Genomic DNA, 24374 nt, shown 5'->3' with positions numbered 1-24374 from the left:
TCAGTATTTTGCAGAATAATAGTAGTTACTGGGGACTTTCTGGAAGGTGATTGTATAAGACTTTAATGTCTACGTTAAATAAGGTCTACATCTAACATTTATATTAAAACACTTCAGTGTCAACATTAAATTTTAGAAGATTCTGAAATATATTATAGAATTCCTTGTCCCAGAAAAATTTTTAAAGAATAAATTGGTTACTCTGTTATCTGCTGTAGACTGGCTGAAAGTAGAGCACAGGATAAACATGCTTTGAAGAGATTCTTAACCCTATATTTCTTAATGTTAAAGGATAGTATAGTTGGTAACAAGTGGTAACTTATGTATTTTGTGAACATCTGGTAAGAAGTTACACTTCATTTCCTTCATTTGGGTATTAAATATTCCACACGTGCGTTTTGTCACAAGTAAATGTTTTCTTTTACTTTGAAATGACTTATAAATTTACTTTTACGCATTTATTAAAGATTTAGCTTGAATTGCTTCTCTTTTCCCCTCTTATTTGTCCCAAAATGAAGGTGAAGTGTTAATTGGTTTTAGTGGCTCCTACTGCTACCTCTCTGTCTCAGACTTTTAAGGAAAGGTAAAGAATTAGAGAAGAACTTGTGAAATTTGTCTGGAGAGGTGAGAAGGTTTAATGTGCTTATGAACTAGCACATTTCTTCTAGGTTGTACTATTTCACTCTAATAAATATTGAAATCTAATTTTTACTCTTAGACTTAACCATTTAGTATATTAGTTAACATTCAAAAAGGAATTTTCTGAAGAAACATGTTAACTAAATTCCTGTACCTGGAAAAGATCAGCACCTGATAAACTAGGAAATATGAATGTCTTGTCTAAACGTGTTTATAAAACCAGAGAATAGACTTCTCTCTCTCTCTCTCTCTCTCTCTTTTTTTTTAATAGCAAAGGCATGCTAATTTGGATTCACAACTAGAAGGGAATAGCCTGGATTATGCAATTTGCTGTTGCACTTAAACAGAAGACCGTAGTTGCCTAGTTGCCTGAGACATGTACCTGACTGTTAACACTCTCTCTTTCTCAATAAAAATGATTCCCACCAGCAGGGGCTAATTCGTCTGAAACACTGTCCCTTATGCTCATACACTGATGTATTTAATAACTCTGCTACTTTGATTTAACAAGGAACCATCTAGATATTTGTTCTTATACAACAAAAGATTTTATTGGGATTCTGGAAAACATAAAGAGACTTTTACCATTTTAACAGCTTTAAGATAACAAATCTGTTTAGAAATTATTATTCTTTCCACTTTTTAGCAGTTGACATTCCTACTTGTATCTTTACCAAAGCGTAGCAAAGTAACATAATGAGCCCAGTCCAGTGTTGGGGAGAGAAAGAAAAGCATGCCTTTATTAGTATTTGAATCTGTAAAATCAGTGCAGGGCACAGAGGGGCAACAGAAATGCAGACAGTCTGTTGATCTTGCTTCTCTACTTCCCACTTTTTGTCTCCCTATGTTCAAATGTCAGTTCTAATATCAAATACCAGGCAAATGTTTCTTCATCATCAAAGGTGAAAATAAAATTTTCTGGGTATTTACTAAGAGCTAGATATGAGTTAAGTGGTCAACTTGAAATATATAATTTATTCCTTAGAATTAGAGAGGCACTATTATTATCCTATTTTACAGAAGGTGAAACTGAGGCTTAGAAAGGTTGGCTAAAGTGCCCAAGGCCATACCCCAAATAAGTGGCAGAAACTGGATGCATACCCGGATCTGTCTAATTCAAAGACAATGCTCTTAATCATCATCTCAAATATCAACTGTACATATAATTTAATAGAATGTTCTAGTATATTTTGTTTTGTACACTTGGAGTCAACATGCCACAATGAAGAGGGAAACAGAAAACACAGGAGATCTGGAGTTAAGATCCTTGTATTTGGAATCAAATTCTTTTTTGGACTTCCAATTATACCATTTATACTGTGTGATATTGGAAAAGTTGCATAATCTGTTTGAATTTCTTTTTTGTTTCTTTTTTGAATTGGAAAGTAAAGGAGATAATGGATGTAGAAGGTTTAGTAAGCGGTCTATGCTAGTTATCATGAAGGTGGTGATAATACTCTATATTTCTAGAGTGGTTTACAGTTTACAAAGAGCTTTCACAAAGATTGTCTCAGATGATACTTACTTAGTGATACAAACCTTTAAAGCGCATTCATTTTTTTATTCATTCATCCAACAAATTTTTTTTGAGTGTCTGCTAGGTTCTGGGCATTGTTCTGTAGCTTGGAGTGATTTAGCAGTGAAACAGCAGGAAAAAATAATTACTTGCCTTCATGGAGTTTGCATTTTAATGGAGGATATGGATAATAACATATAAGTAAAATATTTAGTATATTAAATAATAATAGCAATAATAAAGGTAACATTTAACTCATATGGTGAGTGCTATGAGCCATGAATGGCTTGGTAGTTAGAAGCATAATTTGATTCATAGATTAGCTACATGTTTTTCCATTATGGACTTCTTAAAAACTATGAACTAGTTACAGTTCAACTACAAACATTTCTTCAAATTTTGTAGTGTTTTAAAACAATGAAGGGATTAATTTTTTGTTATTGTTGGGGAAGATTAGTCCCGAGCTAACATCTGCTGCCAACCCCCCTTTTTTTTACTGAGGAAGACTGGCCCTGAGGTAATATCCATGCCCATCTTCCTCTATTTTATATGTGGGATGCCTGCCACAGCATGGCTTGACAAGTGGTGCATAGGTCTGCACCCAGGATTCAAACCAGCGAACCCTGGGCTGCCGAAGTGGACCGTGCAAACTTAACTGCAGCACCACCGGGCTAGCCCTGGGGATTAGTTTTTTGCTTTATTGTTGGAACACATCATCAAAATTCATGAAATCTCTTCCAGCTAATTCTGAGATTCCATGACATATTGGCTGAAAGCATAGAATAAATGTAGATCTGTAAAACCTGTCTGTATTTATGTTTGTCTGGTAAATATACTTTGAATAAAGCATTTCAGTAATCCAAAGATTATTTTTTAAAAATAATTAATTATTGAAAAACCTTAATAACCTTGGCATTTCTTTACCTTCGTAGACTAGATAGTAGTATTTGTGGGTTATATGCATCAAATTCAACACCAAGCCTGGGGAGAAGCTTCAGTGATCTGGCACTTCCATTCTGGCTCTTGAAGACACAAAAGGATCCTGTTGTAGTGGTCTCAAACAATAAGATTTGCCTGCCAACTCTAAGTTTAAATTTATTGAAAGCTGCAAGAAAGACAAGTGTTATTCTCAGGGTAGTTTACAGCCATTAACTATTGGCCACCAGCAGTCATCATTCAGCATCATGAGGTAGAGGTCTGTAAGCCTTGGCAGAAAAATTCACATTTGCCCCATTAAAACATTTTGAGATGTAATCCTAAAAATATCTTCTAGTTGTTATCTTAGTAAAAGGAAATAATTTTTTTCTGGACTCAAATTCCTTTTTAGAGTTATTGAAGAAATGTTTCTGTTCACTATTTAAAGAGAATGGTTAAGAGTTCAAGCTTCAGGAGCAGACAGAATCCTTGTTCCACCACTTACTGCCTATAACTTTAAAAAGGATTCTATTATAGTTCCAAAATATATGTGGTATCTTTTCCCTTCTCTCTTCTTACCACCACCATCCTGTTCCATATTACTCATTCTTTTCCATACAGTGGCTAAAGGGACTTATTCAAATTGAAAGCTGATAATCTGATCCCCACACATCATTCTTCTCCTCCTTCTCCCCTGACCCTGCCCTGTTAAAAACTCTCCAATGGCTCTCTCTTGCACTAAAATGAAGTCCAGACTCCTTATCTTGGCCTTGTTCTACAAGACCTTCATGATCTGATCCAGGCCTGCCTTGCTGATCTCATCTCTCTCGTGGTCACTGAGTTTGAGCCACCCTGACATTTTTTTCAATCCTTAAATTCACTGAGCTGATTACCTACTTGAAACTGTAACACATCCTGTTTCCTGTGCTCAGAACACTCTACCTCACTCTTCACATGGCTGACTCTTTATCCCTCAGGTCTTAAGTTTTCTCTTACCTCCGGGTCTAAATTGGTTCTCTTGTTATGCTCATTCATAGCACCATGTTTTTCTCTTTCATGGTACCTGTCACAGTTTTTCACTTTATAGTCATTTGGTTTTTGTTTAATATCTGAATTCCTGCCTCCTTCAACTATAATCTCCATATCTTTTTGGGTGACTGCTGTCTGCCCAGTCTCAAGCACAGTTATTGAGTAGGTTCTAAATAAATCACTGTAAATATTAAATGAATAAAATATCTCCATGACCTTTCAAAGCTGTAATTTGCGCATCTGAAAAATACAGAAATAATTCCTATCTGTAAAGTTATGATGTGAATTAAATGAGATTAAAATATATAAAACACTTAGTACTGTGCTTGGCAAAGTCCTCAACAAATGCTAGTGTTTACAGCAGCAGCAGAATGATCACTAGACATTTATTAAGCCCACTGTATGTGTATGACATCGCTAATGTTTATAGAACATATTTTTAAAAGAAACTTTCGTTAGACATTGGTTCTCATATCTAGGAAATTAAAATATGGAATTCCAGCAGTGATTCTATGCTTTGTGATGGAACATTGATATAAACTGGTCTCAGCTTTGTAATGTCACAATTATCAGAGCCCTGATGTACATTCACTAGACTGCTCCCCACCGCCCACTACAGCCGGCTGGCATTGAAAAAGAAGCCGTTCTTTTATGTGTGTACACAATCAGTCTATAAAATCCCATTATCCCCAACTTCCACACCCCTGTGGCTGCATGCTTCCTTTTGAAGTCTCTTTAAAAAGAAAAAACTTTCAGGGTAGCCCTAAAGTTCATTTCTAATCTTATTTCACTCATGTAATTTAAAAATGAGATAGAGGGTAGGAAGTGGGAGGAGTCCTTATTGTGACTGACTTAACCTTTTGCCTGGAATCCTATGATACTTGTGGGGAAGCCTGGTAAAGTTTGGGTGGGTGAGTAGAAATACTTCCTCAATGTATATTTTGATATAAAGTTGGATTTAATTGTTTTGATGTTCAAAGAATAGAGCAAGAGTAATTTGGTTATTCTAGTTCTTTTTCTTTCATCTGTTCAGTGTATTTATACTATTTAGGAGTTTCCATTGACCTCTCATGACCAATATCCTTTTTAACTGTGATTATCTGTTAAAGTCCTAGGTGCAATGCCCCCCTCTGCTGTCCTTTTCTGTTTTATGTCTCTAGCCAGCTGAGAGTTTGACCTCCTTCTGACTTATCTCCTAACTGCTTCCACTGACCCCACTGTCATCCTTAACTTTTAGGTTCCAACTTCTCATGTAACTGACATTTTTCTTAGCATTCTTTCCACCACCTTGAATTAATTAACATCTGTTCCCTGAGGATGACACTTTCCCTGTTACCTGCTCCATCTCTTGCTGTCACTACTTGATGAAACTAAGGTAGGGGAGGGATGTGGGATGTAGGTCGGAAGTTGCAAAAGAATTTTCTCTGCCCCTGAAAGAACATTATTCAAAAACTTTTCTTTTGAAGTCCTTATTTTACATTGACATCACCTAATCCCATCATCTTCTCCCTCCTCTTCATCTCTTGGACATTTCCCCATCTTCCTTAGGACCTGTCTTATAAATTCTACCTCCATACCAACCCTTTCCATCTCTCTGAGTAACTTTGTAACTCTTTGCTGGTGATGCTTCCAAAACTACAGCTTCTCGTTATAGCTGTTACTTCAGTCATCTTAGAGTCACAACCATGACTTGGACCACACCTCTTGTGCATCTCAATTTTCTTTTCTCCTATTAAATATGTTCCCTGTCCTCATTGTAGATTCCTATCTCTACACCCCATCTTATTACTAAGGTCAGTAAGTATCCCTCTTGGTATCCACTTCCTTTTTATCTGTGTTGATCTTCCACATGACTGAACAAGATCCTTTCATCCTCCAAACTTCTTAAAGAATAGTCTCAGTTATTGTTTCTGTTGTATTTCTCATTATCCTGGCAACATCCTAGAGGTTTTTGCCTCATAACTCTGCTGACACTACCTTCAAAATCCCTGACAGTCTCTTTTCCCATATTGTCTTCCACATCTGCATTCCTGAGTACATTTTTGACATGCTCCTTTTGTAAATATTTCCAGTTCCTTGATTTCATAATATATGCTTCTCATGAATTTTCTTCTTTTGCAACGCCCCTTTTTTGTTATTTATTTTTATTTTGGACTCCTCTTCACTCTTCTATCCCTACAAAAGGTAGATGTTCCTTTGGCTGACCTGTTTTCTCTCTCTGCTCGCTTTTTGTTGGTGATCTCACCACCACCATCCATCGACTTTAATAATAACCTCTTAAATATGATTCCCTTCCTTGATTTTGAGGATCTGCCCCCTGACCCTCACTTCCAACTTTCTGATAGACATTTCCAGAGAGATAACATAAAAGTACTTTAAACCTATGGTGGTTGTAATTTATCATCTAAACTGGGTTACTATGGAAGGTTAAAGAAGGCACTATTAATAATAAGCCAATGTAAACCTATACTGTGTGTATGGTCACTTATTCAAATCCAATATGTACAAAATACTCTGAAATTTGCTTTACTAGTATTTTTCATCATTATTAATTGCCTCACTGATATTCTACTTACCTTGGCTAAAAATCATCACCTTTAATTCTTATTCTTTCCTCAGTTTCCAATTCCTAGGAATTCTACCTTTTCTATAGCTTTTGAACCCCCTCACCCCAGCTTTTTTTTAACCCCATTCCACTGGCGGTGCACTGTTCAGACCCCTATTTCCTCTTACCTGGAATACTGCATAGCTTTCTAACTTGTCTTCTTCCTCCCAGTTTCTCCTCATTCATCCTTCCTGCAATATTATTTCTATAAAATGTCCCTAAAGTGCACTGATTGTTTATACACCTGCTCAAAAACCATTGCCAAAGAATATCATGCAGACTTCTCAGCTTGGAATTCAATACACTACAAAGCTTGACATAAAAAAAATTCCTTACCTCCTTCATGGACCCTGTATTTCAGTTGGCTATTGGTCTTTCCCCAAACACATCCTAAATCAGTAGTCCTCAACATCCTCAGAATCCCCTTTGGAATTTAAAACAAAATTTAAATGCCTAACCTTAACCTGGGAGATTTAAATTTAGTAGGTCTGTATTGAGGCCTTGTTATCTAATAAAAGCATCCCAAGTGATTCTGACCAAAACTAGCATTGAGAAACAGTGCCCCTGTTTTCCTATCTCCTTGAATTTATTCACTATTTTCTCTCCATGACCAGCATCTACTTTTCTTCCTTTCTCTTTAAATACTTTCTTATCTTTCAATACACAGCCCTAATTTTGCCTCCTTCATGAGGTCTTCCTTGACCCCTCCAAATAGATGTAATTATTTCTTCTATACTGCAGTCACAGTCAGCTTTCATTAGATATGTTTATGCCTTCCAAGCTCTAGACAGCATACTTTTTGTTTTAGTTTTTGTTTTTGTTTTAGGAAGGCTAGCCCTGAGCTAACATCTGGTGCCAAGCCTCCTCTTTTTGCTGAGGAACACTAGCCCTGAGCTAACATCTGTGCCCGCCTTCCTCTATTTTATGTGGGACGCCTGCCACAGCATGGCTTGACAAGCAGTGTGTAAGTCCACACCCAGGATCCAAACCGGCAAACCTCGGGCTGCCAAAGTGGAGTGTGTGAACTTAACCACTGCACCATTGGGCTGGCCCCCACACTTTTTTTTTTTCTTGGTGAGGAAGATTGGCCCTGAGCTAACATCTGTTGCCAATCTTCCTCTTTTTCCTTGAAGAAGATGCTCGCTGATCTAACATACAGGCCTATCTTCCTCTATTTTATGTGTGGGACACCACCAGAACATGATTTGATGAGAGGTGCGTAGGTCCACGCCTGGGATCTGAACTCACAAACCCTGGGCCACTGAAGGAGAGCATGTGAACTTAACTGCTACGACACCAGGCCAGCCCCGACAGCGCACTTCTTGAGGGCAAGACTTCTGCTATTTATGGGGCTGGCCTGGTGGTGTAGCAAAGTTCATTCACTCCACTTTGGCGGCTCAGAGTTTGCTGCTTTGGATCCTGGGCGTGGACCTATGCACCACTCGTCAGGCCATGCTGTGGCAGGCATCCCACATATAAAGCAGAGGAAGCTGGGCACAGATGTTAGCTCAGGGCCAATCTTCCTCCAAAAAAATGAAAAAAGACTTCTGCTATTTATAATATAGAAGCCATTCTGTAAAGGTTATTGGCTGTTGAGATTATTTGCAGAGAACTTTGAAATTCTTAAGAAAGTGATTGATAAGCATGAGTTATTTTTTGCTAATTTAACAAAAGTCCAAAAGCATAAAATACAGTAGTTTTAATTCCAAGACTGCCCTGAATTAAAATTTGCTAATCATGCTAAGTAGGAGAAAGGAATTAGAATTTTAAATGCCACTACTGTTTTCAGCAGCAGATGAGCTAATATTAAATTCAACGGTGGATTGGTTCCTTTAACACCCACGCTTCAGGTGCTTTGAAGCATGTGAGTCTCTGGATTCCTCCTGAACTGTCATATTGGCATGTAGCCATAAAATGTGCTTTACTCAGAAACTGTAGTTAGTAAAGCAGAGTTTTTTACTAGTTCCTTTGGCACAGGGGAATGCTTTTAATAAATCAGCTTTGCTGTGAGATAGATCACAGTGTTGTTTTTAATAGAGAATGAGTGCATAAGTACAGAGATTTAAGACAGTTGCAAGTGGCTGCATCCAAAAACAATTTCTGATTTTGTCAAACTTTCAGCAAGGGAGTGATTTTTCCCTCAATTTTTTTTTGTGGCTTCCCCATTGTATTTTTGTTAAATCTATAAGCGGTATATTCAGGATTGGATTTTTCTTTCCCCCTACAATTTTCTCTGTTAGTACCTGATCAGTAAAAATTGTGAACATTTAGTTTAGGATATATGCAAATGTATCTATAATTAATTTAGTGCACTTTAAGGTAGAGAGAGATGTGTGTTTTGTTATTCTATTGAAAGGATATATATTTTTACAGCAAAGCATTTGAAATTCGTAGCAAGCCTAGGTAAAGAATAAACTTATACCCTTTCAATGCTGTCTTTATTTGCTGGTGTGAAACATGTTTCTAATTTATGCCAAGTAAAATAATTAAGATGCATGTATTTGGACACACATAAAATTTCCTGTGTTCATGAAAGGTATACTAACTGGAAAATAGTCAATACAATCTCTTGGCTTTTGGCTTTTTATAAAGTCACAGGTTTATAGGGACTTTATGGAACCATCCAGCTCTTTACCTGTCTTCTAGCAGAACTGTACCTTAGCTACTCAAACCCTCTGGAAGCCAAGTCAAACTTCCTTCAGAAAATGTTCCCTATATTTAATGTCAGTCACCTTTGTCTTTGCTTAGTTATTCCTAGAAAACAACTATCCTCCATAACAGGAAGTCCAAAGAGAAAGTGTTGGGAAACATTTGAAGATGGCAAATGAACAATGAATGAGGTTTCATAGGCACTTGGAGATATTTGTTAGTAGAGTAGTAGAATCAGCGATATTTAGCAAACCTCTGGGAACATATGGCTAACTTCTCTTGATTATAATAGTAGTAACTTATATTTTGTTGAACATTATAGTTTCCATGCACATCATCTCGTTTAATCCTCATAATAACCCTGTGTGGTGGGTGTTATTAACTGGCCCATTTTATGGATGAGGAAACTAAGCCAAGAAGAGTAAGCGGTTTGTTTTTAAGTACATAAAGCGGTAGGTCTGAAACTTAAATCCTTTGATGCCAATTCACACTACCAAAAAGGTATTTAAAAAAAATATTAGTTTTTCAAAGACAACCTTAAAAAGTATCGATCAGGAGCAATGGCAGCAGTGTACAAAAAACAGAAAAGTCACAAAACCACTTCTGAAGTTTTCCATCTATGGCATGAATGAGAGTTTTCCAAAGACTGTTAGGAAATTAATGTATGCATGAAACACTAAACTCTTGAAGTAAAATGATACACAAGCTCAAGATATTGCTACTTTTTAATTTGTAGCCAACGTTTATTTTTATGCCTAGAAAAATACATGGAGATGCTTAGGACTAATGTGCTGGGCAATTTGCTACTTTAGTGATAGTAATATCCTGAAAAAGCAAGCATGATTATTTTGTACTTTTTTTTGTTTTATTCAGCAATAAGACCATAATTTTTCATATTTAAGGAAGTATGAAAAATTTGTTGAGTTTTAAAAGCTGAATACATGTAGCGTTGGATCAAGGCACATACAAGACTGGCCAAAGGGAGTACAATGCACTTTGGTTTTTTGTTGGAAAAAAATCATGGCAACAGAAAAGTGATGTGGTTTTTAAACAAGTAATAGCTCACAATTCAGTAGGAAGCTAGAAAGAAATGTTACATTACAAGTTCATTATGTAATATCTGGAAAACTGTGACAGTAATGGGCAGTATTCTTGATCATTGTGAAAGTAAACTGAACGTTTATGTACAGTGTTAAAACATTTCATATAAGCCACATCTAAATTTGATTCCTAGTATCTATTTTTCTTTTAAATTCTCACTTACATAAAGTACTACTTTCTCTGGATTGTTAAGGGGAATTGCTTGTGGTTATGCTCCCTTTTTCATACATACAAGGTTTCTCTTTGACATCCTTCATGATGAAAACATCATAAACACTAAAAATTACGTTTTTAGAGTGTGCTTTCAAAAATCAGGATGGTATAGGCAAAACCAAAATACAATTCTGGTATTTGCGTTCATCACACTATGTAAGTCTAAGTTTTCATGTTTTCCTAAATACAAATTTCCCCCCTAACTTGGAAGCACACTTACATCATTGTTTTTGTGAAGTCCTTTTTCTCAAAGCTTTGTTAGCAATGGCTTTAACAATAGACTTCACACTCCTTTATGCCAGCTGATGTCTTCGGTTCAGAAGGTATGCTTACTTTAAGGAAATCTAATTTGCTTAGAGCAAAAATGTAGATATGCAGCAAGTCTGATATTGCCCATTACTTCACATATTTTGATTTATTGAATACCACTGGGATAATATAAATTTAATAATTGGAACATTATTTTTTGAAATTTAGTTTTTTTCATTCAGCCAGGTTTTTTTACATTTTATTAATACCAAAGTGAAAAATGGCCTGTGCTTATACTACAAGGATCTTATGTGAACGCAGTCCTGATTGTTCAACACAGCAAGAAAATTCACTTTCACAGTCAACAAGTCATCTTACTCAGTAGAACACAAAGTAAATGGTTTATAACTTCAATATTTGCAAGGAAAATACAGTACAAATTACTAAAAAATACTAAAATATAGAATTGTGTTCAGGCATCTCCACTACATCAATCGCAGCAGTAACCTGAAATTTGAAACTTTTAATAAAAAGTTCTTAAATATAAATTATATGGCAAATGTACAGTACATTGCTTTTTTCAGTCTCTTTTTCCAGTGTTTTGCAGTAGAACAGGGTTCCTAACATCACCTCCCTTAGGTTTAAAAAACCGAAACACAGTCAGCTGCAAGTCCTGCAGCATCATGAATGTGAGTGATCTGAGTCTGGAATACCACTGTCTCTGTAGCTTCGGTTACTACTGCTTTCACTGTGGTTATTTTTGTACAGATTCATTCCATTAGGAGGAAATATGGTGTGTATTACAAATTCCTCCTTTGAGATTGGTTCATTGCTTATTGGTAACATCTGAAAAGAAGTCTCCCTGATTTCCAGGATAGAATTGTCCTTCTTAGTGCCAGCTTCCGCATAGTCATCCTTTCTTCTTCTCCCTTTGCTGTATGCACAGTTCCTTGAGAAGAGTGATCCATTCCTATGAACATACCAGCACACTAAAGCAAGAAGGGCAATGGTCACTAGGGCCACAGCCCCACCAATGATGGCAGCCAACGGTAAATTGGGGTTTTTGTAAGGTTCTTTCTCTTGCTCTCGATTAAGGGTAGTTGTAGGATTGTACATTCGAAGGGGTGCAGTTTCAGTCTCAATACAAACAGGAGTTTCATCAAATAGGTAGAGGTTACTGGTTTCCATGGGAACCATGCAGACTCGATAGGGTGAATCAGGCTCCAGGGCTGTGACCAAGTATTCACTGCGTTCCCCTGTTACGATTGTTTCTGTTATAGATCCAAATGCCGGGCTGTGGCCCAGTTTGAGCCAGCTGAGTCTTAAAGCAGTCATAGGTAGGACAAGTTTCCAAGAGATATGAATTGTGTCAGAGGTGACAGATTTCACAGTAATTATAATTGTTTTTCTTGATGGACTCCCTGTGGTTCGCTGATCTTTAGTGAGCTTGGGGTTCTTAATGTCTGGTTGTTTGGTCACTGGAGCTGGCCACTGTCCTTGAGCAGGATACACTGTGTTGGGTATTGCAGTAGTTATCTGAATGGTGCTTACAACTGCACTGTCCTTACAATCAAACAGTTCTGCATTGAGGTCCTTGATAGCCATCCCCCGAACTTTTTCTGGGGCTTGGCACATGAGCCCACGCACATTAACCTTCATAGGTAGCGACTGTAACCAGTCACGTACCCATTTCATCTTGCACCCACAGTACCAAGGATTGTTGCGAAGAATCAGTTGGGTTATATTGTCCAAATCATCAAAGATACCCTGAGGTAAATTACTTAGGTTATTATTGGACATATCAAGTCGATACAGCTGCCTTAGATAAGAAAAGGCATTTGGGGGCACCCGATTGATGTGGTTGTCTTGAAGATAAAGCTTCCTTAGGTTTGTGCCTGGAAGGTTTACTGGTGCAGCAGTCAGAGAATTCCGCACTAGTGACAGTTCTGTTAAGTTTACTAGGTTAAAGAAAACTTTATCACCTAAACCATGGTTGTTCAAAAGGTTTCCATCCAAGACGAGGCGTTTTAGGCTAGTGAGACCTTGAAGAGATGGTGATGAAATAGTGGATATGCGATTATCATCAAGGCGTAGTTCTTCTATAGTCCTGGGCAAACCCCAGGGGATTGTGCTAAGGTGATTACGGGATAGGAAAAGCAGTCGGAGATAGTTGCTGTCTCGGAATGCCCCCTCTTCGATGCTAACAGCAGAGACGGAGTTATCATCTAAATGTAATTCTTCCAGATAGGGAATTTTTGAAAGTGAATCATAAGTGATAGTCCTTATGTTATTTTCTTGCAAATGTAACTCTTTTACATACTTCGGGAGGTTGGTAGGAAATTCATCTAAACTGTTGTGGTATAGGTATATTCTTTCTACTTTCAGCAAGTTTTTCAAATCTGACGGAATCCCAGCATTATTTATTTGGTTGTTCTGAAGGTAGAGAGTTGTAGCATCCTCTGGTATTCCTGTTGGAATGGATGTCAGAAAGCGATCATTACAGTAAATGAAACCTGCATCACAGCGGCACACAGATGGACAGGATTTAGCCATAACTGATAAAGGCGCCACCTGAAGGAACAGACCAATTTTAGTCCAGATGAGGAAGATGCTCCAGGCTGGGCTGATCATGGTCAGCAGTATTGAGGTCTTTATACAAAATAGCTTCGGAGCCCTAAAATGGAGTGAGTTTAAAAAAAAAAAGACAGAAAACCATCAGGCCAGCATACTTAAAATAGCATTCAAAATAGATGTGGAAAGTAAAACATCTATGACTTCTAATATTTTAATTATTTTTTTGCAGGCTTAGGGTTTATTGCTAGATAATAATAAATACAATTATATAATCTCTTTTCCTTAAATATTTCTGGTATTAAGAAGTATCAGGTCCCAAGCCCATTTGGTTTTGAAATGTCAAATATAATTAAAGTTTTATTGACTATTCTAAAGCATTTTCATGCTACTTGATATCAATTTTGGAGCCAGTCACTGACCAAACTACTCAAATTTCTATTAATATTCATAGTGAGTTGACACATAGGAGTATGATTTGTTATATTTAAAGATAATAATGTTACTGTTCTTAAAAAACAACAATTTAATGTCTACTTTTTATTAGGTAGACTGTACAGGTATAGAAATGTGTACTAAAAAGTCTATTCTTTTACTATTTAGGAATAGTTACACACCTTTTGAGATCCTAAATACTAGTAAAACCAATCGTTTGCTTTGATTACTGATGTTATTTCTTTTTCTTTGATTACTAATATTGTTACATTGTTAGTAGGTATTTCTAGCCAAGAAAATCAGAAGGAATCTTTTTCGTCTACTTCAGGAAGGAAAGAATTACATAGCTAATACATGTAGCTAATCTAAGTGGAAAATTCCATTTCATGTTAAACTAGTTCTTTCTTTTGTTCCATTTTGTTACATGTTTTATACTACATGGTTTAATAGCTTTATGCACGTTTCCATTATATTCTATCTCATGTTTTCACATTGCATTTATCTTTTATCATGTTCTAATCTAGAATATGATTCAACTTTCCCCATGGCTGGAGAATTATAGATTTTGTGTAATATAATCTGTTCTGTGCTTGTAGGTATTAATTAGCCTTTATAATTTCAGGCATGAAAATAAAAGACTGATATTTTTCCTACCTTATTGAACGATGTGAGTAAATTTTGCGTGAGTGAAAATCCAATGCGCATATATTATTTTCCTGGTGAGGGGCTGGGACTTATAAACTCTTGTTTAGTCCTTGGAAATGTTCTTCACTGTTTATTCAAGTAATCCTATGCCGCACACACCTCCAGATCAGGCTCGCTGTTGTCAATGAACATTCCAGCTGCAGTTCAGCATGGTGGGCAAGCTCATTAAAGTGGGGACCAGAAACAATTCAGCTTCCTGTTACTATGTAGAACACATGGCTTCCTATGTATTTTTTTTTTTCTTTCTGATAGAGTTTGTGTGAAGGTTCCTTTTGTGTAGCTTAATTCCCTTAGTGGAAATTACTCTCTTTGAAATTCTTATTGGCTCTTCTGTGCAATGTGGTCAGAGATAGTAACTTCAGATCCTCATGAAGAAAGCCATTCATGATGCTAAGGCCTGTATAGTAATGGGTTTTTCAGGCAGTTACCCCCCACCTTTATTCCCATCCAGGATTATCCAAGTATAAACTTTGTACAGTAGCTACATCCTGAGGTATGATTACCTGCTGCGAAATAGCTATTTCCAGCTTTTGCTTCTTGCTGCTTTCTCAAAATATCTGGTGCAGTCACGTTATGCAAGAACAGGTATTCTTTTTTAAGAGGTAAAGAAAACTTAATTCAAATATTCTTCATGGAAAAAAAAGGAAGCATACTATATTTCCTTTATATTTTTCTTCTGTAAAATATACTGGATCTGAGCATCTCCTGTGAAAGGAAAATGTTTTAATGAACTATTAATAATGAACTTGAACATACTAGAGAAATTTCATAGAGATTTAACTTCAATTCTTTCTTTAAGCAACACATCTTTCATCATAGTAGTTGGTGAAAAGGGATAAGATGACCTCTTTGTTTTTTACTTCCCATTTTACTATACAAAGTAGGAGCTGAAGTTGAGATTGTCACCAAACATAATTTCTAATGTTAATTAATTGTTAATGCACTTTGAATTAAACACAGAAGCAAAGCTTCATTCAAGAGGCAGTAAGCCCCTTCCATGACTTTTAAATTCAAATCAGGCCACTCTTTAAGAGTTCACTTTTAAATCTTAGATATAAAATGATCAAATGTTTTAAAAAAAGAAAACACGTACATCTCAAAGAGGTGGCAAATACATAACAAGCATTTTTTATAGAAATGCTATGGTAACTTCTTAGACACTTCTGAACATGGTTTTACAAAATCATAAAATCTACAATTTAAAGAGTTGAAAAGAGTTTGCTTTAGCAGCTTTTCTTTTGATTTGCTCAGTGCCTTGTTTGCTTCTTCCCGCTGCCTCAATTTTCTCAACTGCAGAATGTGAACACCATCACCTTCCTCTTTAGAGGTGTTTCTGAGGACTAGTTGATGATCTTGAAACTCTAGTTACTCAGGTATTCTTGGCCAAAAAGTAGAATAGAAGTTCAAGTCATATTTAGTTTTTAGGAGAATACAATTTTAATTTTCTTTTAGCAAACTGAAGTTGAAAAATCTGTATTTGGAATAGAAAGGATGCTATTTCAATCTCTCTCTTTGTAATGACCATTAGGAAAGCATATCAAAACCTGACCAGGCATTTCCCTCTAGGTTCAAACATGAACAAGCCAATTGCCAATAAGTGTATTTTTCATTTCTGAAAGAAGACTTAAGGCTTGACCAAAGGACCGCTTTGTCCATTATCTAATATGCATGAAGATGTTTGGGGCTGGACAGGGGAGGTGGGTAGGATCAGGATCTGTTATGCAGGGTTACCCACTCAGGGGCTTTCGGTACACATGGGGAACATTAGGGTATCATGGAAATATTTGACCCTGAAATTAAGGACTAAAAGTAGAAGCAATTTGCTTCTCCCTAGTAATTACCTAGCATCCAACAAGGATAGCATCTGTTCCAGAATTCAAACACTACTGAAAGTGCATGTTAACAAGGCCAAAATTTGTGTTTCTGGTTCTCTTTGAAATCAGTTTCTTTTAGTTTGCCACCAGATACCAAGGCTATCATAGACTGCATTAACAGAAGGAAATTTAAAACAAATTACAGATACATTTAATTTATTATTTAGGCAACTTGAAACAAAAATAGCAGTTAGCAAAAGGATAAAGTGGTCTCTAGTGGATAATGCAAAGTGCCCAGAGAGGAAAGTTTAAATGATTTATTGTTTAATGTTAGATTTTACTGTGATGCCTTTAGGGCTTTGCTCATTATTGTTGAACTTCAGTAGTGTATTTTCTTGAAGATTGTTACTTTCTTGGTATGTGAAAATGGAAAACCAGGCTGTTGAAATTATAATTACAAAGTTACTCTTAAAAGTATCTGCTGTGAAGTTTTTCTAAACTGGAAAATTATTCAACATAAAAATAATTTGGTTAATTTAAGCTTAGAAAACAATTACTTTTGTTAAATTGCATTGGAAACTAATTAAAAACCATTATAAACATAACAAGTGAGAACTTCCTTAAAACGTTACCAATAGTTGGGCATTTCTCATACTCCAGGACACACTCTAAAACTGAGAAGATGAATCTGATGAATGGGGATTTAAAAATTGTTGATTGTTCCCTCAGTCAGGTTAGCCTGGAGTATGTCCAAGGTGACGATCATAATGAAAACCAGAGATAAAGCTTGTATCTGAACTATAAATAATTCACCAAATCAAGCTCTAAGAATATTATTGATAGACACATTTTTTTAACCCAGAGAAAGAAAAAAAATTCTAAATTAGTGTGAAAAGAAGAAAGATTAATTTGTTTTTTTTCCCTGTTTTATATCGGTGAAACTACCTCCTCTGCTGTTTGATATGCAAACTCACATTGCCATTAATACAATAGTGATAATAATGTAGGATGAACAGAAAGCCTTAAATCTCATTAAATTCTTAGAAAATGTCTTTCTCTTCTCTTCAAATTGCATTATAGCAAAAGGCAAAAATATAAAAGCAGTTTTCTCTGGATAGAAGGATACTCTTTCAGAAATGAAGATTCCATCACATGTCCCTAGTCCCTTTACTTAAGCTCAATTCATGCTTCCTTCTGTTTTATATGTTATATTTTATATCTTCTCCTGCCCTTTTATATTCTAAACTATAGTGCTAAACAGTTTTGGTTTGTTTTGCATATTAAAGGCTGTACTGATCTCTCTATCTAAAATAAGCGATCTTGCCCCCATGCTTTAGACTTCCCTCTTTCTGAGCTGGCTCTACATATTCAGGCACATAGAGACACTGTAGTTGAATGTGAATGCTGAAAAGGAAAATGACCCCCACTGGCATGGACACTGTGGCCAGGTTTCCACAACATCGACTTCAGAGCCTTTATGTCTGCATAAGCTTGAAAGAGGCCATTACTTCTGAACAAAAAGAAATCGATCTTTTAGAAAAATATTGTTAATGGGGTAACTTGGGAGAAGACATGAATGGTGCCCTGGTTACTTAAAGGAATGTTTTAGGAAATTGTTTTTTAATGGAATCATTACTTAAGTACATAGCATTTAAAACTGAGGCAAAAAGAAGAAAAACATAATCACCTCTCTGGTAAATAAAATTTTTAATATTGACCTTTCTATTCAGTTTCTCTTTATAAATAAAAAATTGTAGTTTTCTTTTTAAATGCATTTATAATGTAATCATCAAGTCCGTGAAAAACATCCAATTTATTTCCATGATACCCCTAAGAAAGTATGTAAATAGATAAGGATGCTACCATTTTGAGATATTTTAAGAAAACTAATATAATTTAAGAAGTTGTATCTGAGTAGAAAACCGGTATTTAAATAAAATCAAGAACTTGAGGCAATCTACATGTTTATATGATGCCATCTCTGCTACTGCAGTATTTTGGAGGTGGAAATGTTTGAGGTGAGAAGGTATTTCTCATGTTTTGACAACCTAGATTAAATTATATTTTGATAGTTGATAGCTAAATTCTTAAATCCTTTTTTTGCTACCTTTGATTTAAATTTATTGATTTGAAATCATTGTTCATTTAAAAAATCTTAAATCAAGTATTAAGTTTTGAGATTTTAGTTTCTTTTTAATGATTTGCTCACATAATGATTTCTTAATGCTGGGAACTTTTTAAAACATTAAATCTAAAAGTAGAATGACATGTAGAACTTTTAATCCAAGTTAATTGCATTATTATTTTGAATAAAACCTTGAAATTGACCAAAACACATGCTTAACCAAATTTATTTAAATCTGTAAATATTTCTAGGTAAATTGGAATTTATACAATCATAATCTAGAGTATTAGGAAAGTAATTATTTCTGAAGGCTTAAATTGCTGCTAGAAAGCACAACAAAATGATCAACCTGTGAATGCTAAGTCTTTGTATGACAAATGGTATTTCAAATAAACTACATATATGGTTAAACTGAAAAACTGGAGTGCATCAGGTTAGTTGATAGTGACAGTAAAATGCTTTCTAAGCAGCCTGTCTGGTAGTTAAATTTTCCACGATCATCAGATTTCAGGAAAGTTCCAATTCTTTTGTTTAATGCCAGGCAAGCAGAAGGACCTCTAACTCTCCTCTTGAGAGTCATGAAGTCTGAAGGGTTTGCTGTCAGGCAGAGTAGCAAGTGTTCCTTTTTATAGTCAGTTTTATCTAGACTATTTTTTAGCCTAAAAAAGATTTTGTTCCATTTTTGCAAAATAGGGGATAAAAGTTCCAAAGCAAAGGATTTTTACTTTCTCTCTTTATGTTACTGGCTCTTTTTCCCCAATAGGTTTGTGACAAATGAATCTAATTCTGCTTCATTTATTTTGGCTTGTAAAGTTAAATCGAGCATCCTTAAAACAAAAAGGCAAACTGGGATGTTATCTTTCATTTTAGTGAATGCTGCTTCCTTTTAGAATATTAAAGCCAGAGTAAATGAATTAGAGAACCGAGACTTATAAGAATGAATAAGATATTAATTTAGAGGATGGTAAAGGTGAGCAGTAGAGAGCTCGGGGGCAGGAGGCATGCTTTAACTTTGCGTTGACTTTTGAGCAATTGCAATTAAAACTATGCTTACTTTTGTTAAACTGCAAACATTTTCCCATTGCAAACTTGAAATTCCTTTTTCGGTGTTGAGTATATTTTGGTTGATGTGCTTTCTATTTCTAATATTCAAGTTTCCATATAGTACAACAAATATTTGGGTATATGTGCCAAGCAATGTGCTGGTTGGTGAGAACATCCAAAATCATAATACACCTTGTTTTTTCATTTTGGAGTAGGGTACTATTGATTTAAACCAAATGAAGAGGAAGAAAATCAACAACACATAAACTGATCAATCCAAAGTCCAGTGGCACACTTTGAAAATGGTGTTTAAGCAAATGTGGTCAGTGGGTTTTCTTTTCAAAGTTGCCAGGGTAACTTGTGCACATGTAAAGTGAAAGAATAAAGAACAAAAGCTGTCATTGTCTCATCACGTGAGAGCAGTTCTCCCTCCTCCCATTTAAGCAGACTAATACTGTACCTGGAGAGAGATTGTTATGTATTCCTGACACTTGATTTTGGAGGTAGGAAAGAGATCCTGCATATGCAAAGCAAATGCAAGTTTAGCTGCTGCTTGAATTTGATTTCATTCCTTTTTACTTCAAATCTGTCTTCTCTGGAGTTCATGTCAATAGACAGACAAATCAAGTCCTGCAACCTGCTCTTCTATGCAATATAAACATGGCTTTCAAAACTTTTTCAGTGTGATGTTTTACCAAATTTAGTGATGTCAATCTGCATCCTGAAACTGGAAAATGCTTTCTGAAATGTATACTCCTATTTTGGCCCTTAAGATGAAGAAGGCTTTTTCCAGAAGACATTTACAAACCATCTCTTTGTTGGAAATTGGTTTGTTGACTTATGGTAAGTTTTTGAAATGTTGGAATGTTAGAAGGATTCGAGAAACAGCCCTTTTTATGCTCTGAAGAGAAAAATGCAGCTTTGAGAATTAATATTGCTGAGAGATTTACTGTAGAGTTTTTGCCCGCTGGGGGGTGGTACAATCTACCAGAACACTGCTTTCAGAAGCCGCAAGTCAGATGTTGGCTGCTGCAGGCCAGTTTTTCTCTGGTTTAATTACAACAAAGCCTCCCGTTGAGAAGAACAGTGAAGGCCTCTGGGGCAAAAGGTGGGGGGGTGGGAGGGAAGGGGGAATAAGGGAAAAAAAGGGAAGAAATTACAGCCTTTGAAAAATTTACTGAATCTCATTTCCCTCATTGTCTTCATTTATCGTAGTCTTCATTTGACTTTCAACGATTATTTATAATGCTATTAAAATAAACTGGTTGAATAAAAGATTATTTAAGGGGGTTTATTCAGAATTTTTGTTAGCTCTGGATCTTGGCATTAATCACATTCTTTGTTATGTAGCCCACCCACCTTAAAAAAGGGGGGGCAAAGTTAAGACTCACTGAAATGGCAGTTTTAAACCAGATTTTTTTTAAATGGCCAGATTTAATTTAATATTGATATGAACAATGGCATATCAAAAATAAAAAGCAGAAAGAAGAAACATTCATATAATAGTAACACAAGGTAAGGTTCTTGGCTACTGATTTTTGTAGAGTTTAAAATTGTTTAAAATAATCCAGAAAGAGGAAGAAGCTTTAGGGTGTGTGGCCAAGAGAAGCACAGACGAATCTTCTCTCCGCAGTGCACTTGCAGGTTTAAAGCTGATAATTGTATTTTTCATCTGGAGGCACTGAGTGTTCATTAGGATCTTGTGTCCCTAGGCAGGTGATGCTGAACATAATTGGAGTTTCTATTTGATTGGGCAATATAGTCTAGCGAAGAACCTGGGATAAAGATAATTAATAGCTTGCTAACGAAGTCTGACAGCCACAAGATTTCAAACAAATTTATTTCACACTGCTTCATTTAGCTTTGAAAAAGTTTTGATAGAATTGGAGGCTCCTTAATTAACACCTGAAAGCAAAAGAAACATACCTTCTATTTTGCTGCCACACTCAGTTATGACAAATTTTCTTACTGTTTTTCTTCGTTTTGTAAAAACTTTATTTGCTGCTCAATTATGTATTTCACAAACATTAACGTTTAGGAAGTGTTTAACTGGGCATTTTGAACCTAACCATAATTGATTTAAAAGAGGGGGTTGTGTGTTAATAACTGATAGTTAGTAATACAGGAACACAGTATTAATGAATTTATTATGTTTATTCATTCACTGTTATCTTTGCTGCTCCTTGGACTTGATGTGTTTTGGCAGTGCTCTATTTTAAAAAAAATTAAAAGTGATTTTCCTAGTTAAATACATGCAATCACATTTTTGGAACCCTGTTTTTTATTTCAGGCTAATAAATATATGTACGTGTGTGTATGTGTTGTGCACACACATAAATTTGCAAACGAAGTAGCATAGCTCTGATTTAATCTTTCTATAGAGTAAAACTTGGCATATCATTAATATTGGTAGTAGTGGTAATATTAATATTTTGTGGTACTTTTAAAGGATTAATTTTTTTCTTTACACTTCAAAAGAGATGAGTATCAGTCGTCTGTCACTGTGGGGCAGCATAAGTGATCCTACCTGAAAACAGACAAATTCATTCTTTATGTTTATGCTGGTCAGGATATTCTCATGCAGTTAGGGATAAATGAAAGGCATTGCTGCAGCTGAAGCATTTTTCTAGTGGCTTTATTCTTGCTAATTAGTGTGGTTGTTTCTTGCTAATTAAATAACATATATGTGCATTTTAAAGCAGATAGATTTATTTTAAGAATTGTAAATAGCTAATTGCTAAAACCATTAGAGAATTTGGTTCATAATTGGCAAATATCAAGTCTTTTTTTCCTTTTTAATTCCAAATAATTAATTAATTAAAAATCAACCCCCTATATGTTGAGAAAACACAGGCCTGTTGCACTCTTTTATCTCTATGCAACCATTTTGTTTCAGACATAATTCATTTAAAAAAAATTTTGAGGAGATACATTTAACTACTTTTTGAAAGCTTTGTTGTATAAAAACATTTCTTGTAATATAACATTTTCCTATAAGTTGCAAGTGAACAGATACTCCGCATATCCCACTTGATGAGGGCTCTACTCATTTATTTTTTCTCTGCTACCCCAAACTTGCTGCATACATCAGGCATAGCTTCCTGGCTGAGCTTTGTTAGTTTTTCTGAGTAGACTTTGCCAATTTCTATGCTAGTCACATACTACATTTGCCCCAGCAATGGATTTGGCGTTCTGCTGGAGAGGGAATATGGTTTGGAAGAGAGTCTCCTCCTCCTCTGAGTTGAATTCACTAGTTGAGATATGCAAGACTGAAATGCTGGAAGCAGCTCTGGCAGGACAGCAGTGCAAGCTTTAAAATCTAGGTGTAGCTGTTAGTCCTTACAGAGGCACAGAAGTCTCCAGGAACAGCTCGGCTAGCTGTGAGCAAGATATATGCTTTTCATGTACTGTGTACTCATGGGCTGAGGGATTATTGATTTTCTTTCACAGTTGTAAAAACAGCAATTGGTGATCATACCACACATACACTACACACCAAGTTAGCAAGACCTTTTGCTTTCCTGTCTGTGAAAAATCTGCCTTGTATTCTTCAATATTTAACATTTAACTTTCCAACTTAATGTTTTCCATAAGTCTCTTTTCAAATAGCAACTATACGAGACAGAAAATAGTCATTTATTATTTTTGGTAACCAAAAGATTTTTAAGAAACTTATTGCATTTGGTTATATAGTCAAATTTTTCCTTGCTGGCTTGCACGCACATAGATTGCTGGTACTGGTGACAGAGCAAACGTTCGTATTTGAATGCCTCATGGCACCAAGTCATTTGTTTCTAGAGAGTAAAACCAAGCAAACTTTCTGGGACAATCACAAGGAAAAACACGGAAAACACTTACCAGGATGACGGAGAAAAAGCAATCCTACATATACTGCCGCTATAGCTGTAATTCCACTGACTGTGGACTGGAGTAATAACCCTCCCCCCCTCTCCCAAGCTCCGCGTCCAGTCCACACAAAGCCACGGCAGCTGCAGGCTGAGCTTGTCCTGCTTCGGATCACTCCTACACGGAGGAGTGAGGGAGGGAGAGCATTCCAGTTTACTGCACACAGCCCACCTCCAAGTCTGAAGTTAAAGCTTCATCTCGCAGTGGTTGAAGAAGGGGGTGATGTCATAGGTGGGCAGGACTTAGTCAAGCTGTTGTTCAGTGAGGTAACTTGATCATCAGAGACGTGAGATTTGCGAACGCTAGAGGGAGCGAGAGAAGCCAAAATGAGGCGCTCGGCCTGCCGAAGCTAGGATGCCATTTGGTTTGTAGGCAGCCCTTTGGAATCTCCACATTTTCTAAAGTTTACTACAACTAGATAGTGGTAGCAAGCTTTAAAAAAGATACAAGCATGTTAGAAGGATATTTATAAGATTACAAGAGAAAAACACAAGTTCTTTTTGTTTTTTAAGCCATCTGTATTAAAAAGAAGTTAACCCAAATCATATTATTTTCATTATTGACTAGTTACAATAATGTTATAATTATGCAGGCTAGTAACCCCAACTGTGAATATTTATTTAACAAATGAAAGCAAGTTCAAATAAATAACTGATTTATTTAAGGGAAGGGGAACACGAATGCTGAAAGGTAAAAAAAAAAATGAAGTAATCAGTCCTTTTTCCTGGAGGTAATGAGTAAGTTATTGTTCTATATATGTTTTAGGAAATGGAAAGATTTTCCATATACTTCCACTATTTGTCCATCATCTTTATAGCCCCGTAGATCTTAGGTTTTTCATATTTAGGAGACTCTCCC

The 24374-nt window shown here is 35.9% G+C and overlaps 2 protein-coding genes across 10 annotated transcripts in view; one reads left to right on the top strand and one right to left on the bottom strand.

Moving 5' to 3' along the window:
• MACROD2 (mono-ADP ribosylhydrolase 2) overlaps window positions 1–24374 on the top strand; it is a 1873143-nt gene that overhangs the window by 271450 nt on the left and 1577319 nt on the right. The gene's annotated exons all lie outside the window — the stretch shown is intronic.
• On the bottom strand, window positions 10073–23804 carry FLRT3 (fibronectin leucine rich transmembrane protein 3). Of its 2 annotated transcripts, none has more exons than XM_005604470.4 (3): window positions 23469–23804; window positions 14577–15332; window positions 10073–13590 (listed from the first exon to the last, which is right to left on the bottom strand). In XM_005604470.4, exon 3 carries the CDS (start codon window positions 13545–13547, stop codon window positions 11598–11600), a length of 1950 nt encoding a protein of 649 aa, XP_005604527.1. In that variant the 5' UTR covers window positions 13548–13590; window positions 14577–15332; window positions 23469–23804; the 3' UTR covers window positions 10073–11597. The 2 variants fall into 2 exon arrangements, with proteins under 2 accessions (XP_005604527.1, XP_005604528.1); XM_005604471.4 differs by having other exon boundaries at window positions 15131–15332; window positions 23469–23764.

Source organism: Equus caballus, chromosome 22 (genome assembly GCF_041296265.1).
Source record: "Equus caballus isolate H_3958 breed thoroughbred chromosome 22, TB-T2T, whole genome shotgun sequence".
Taxonomy (NCBI): Eukaryota; Metazoa; Chordata; class Mammalia; order Perissodactyla; family Equidae; genus Equus; species Equus caballus.
The sequence above is the reverse complement of the archived record's forward strand: the minus strand, read 5'-3'. Positions and strand labels throughout refer to the sequence as shown.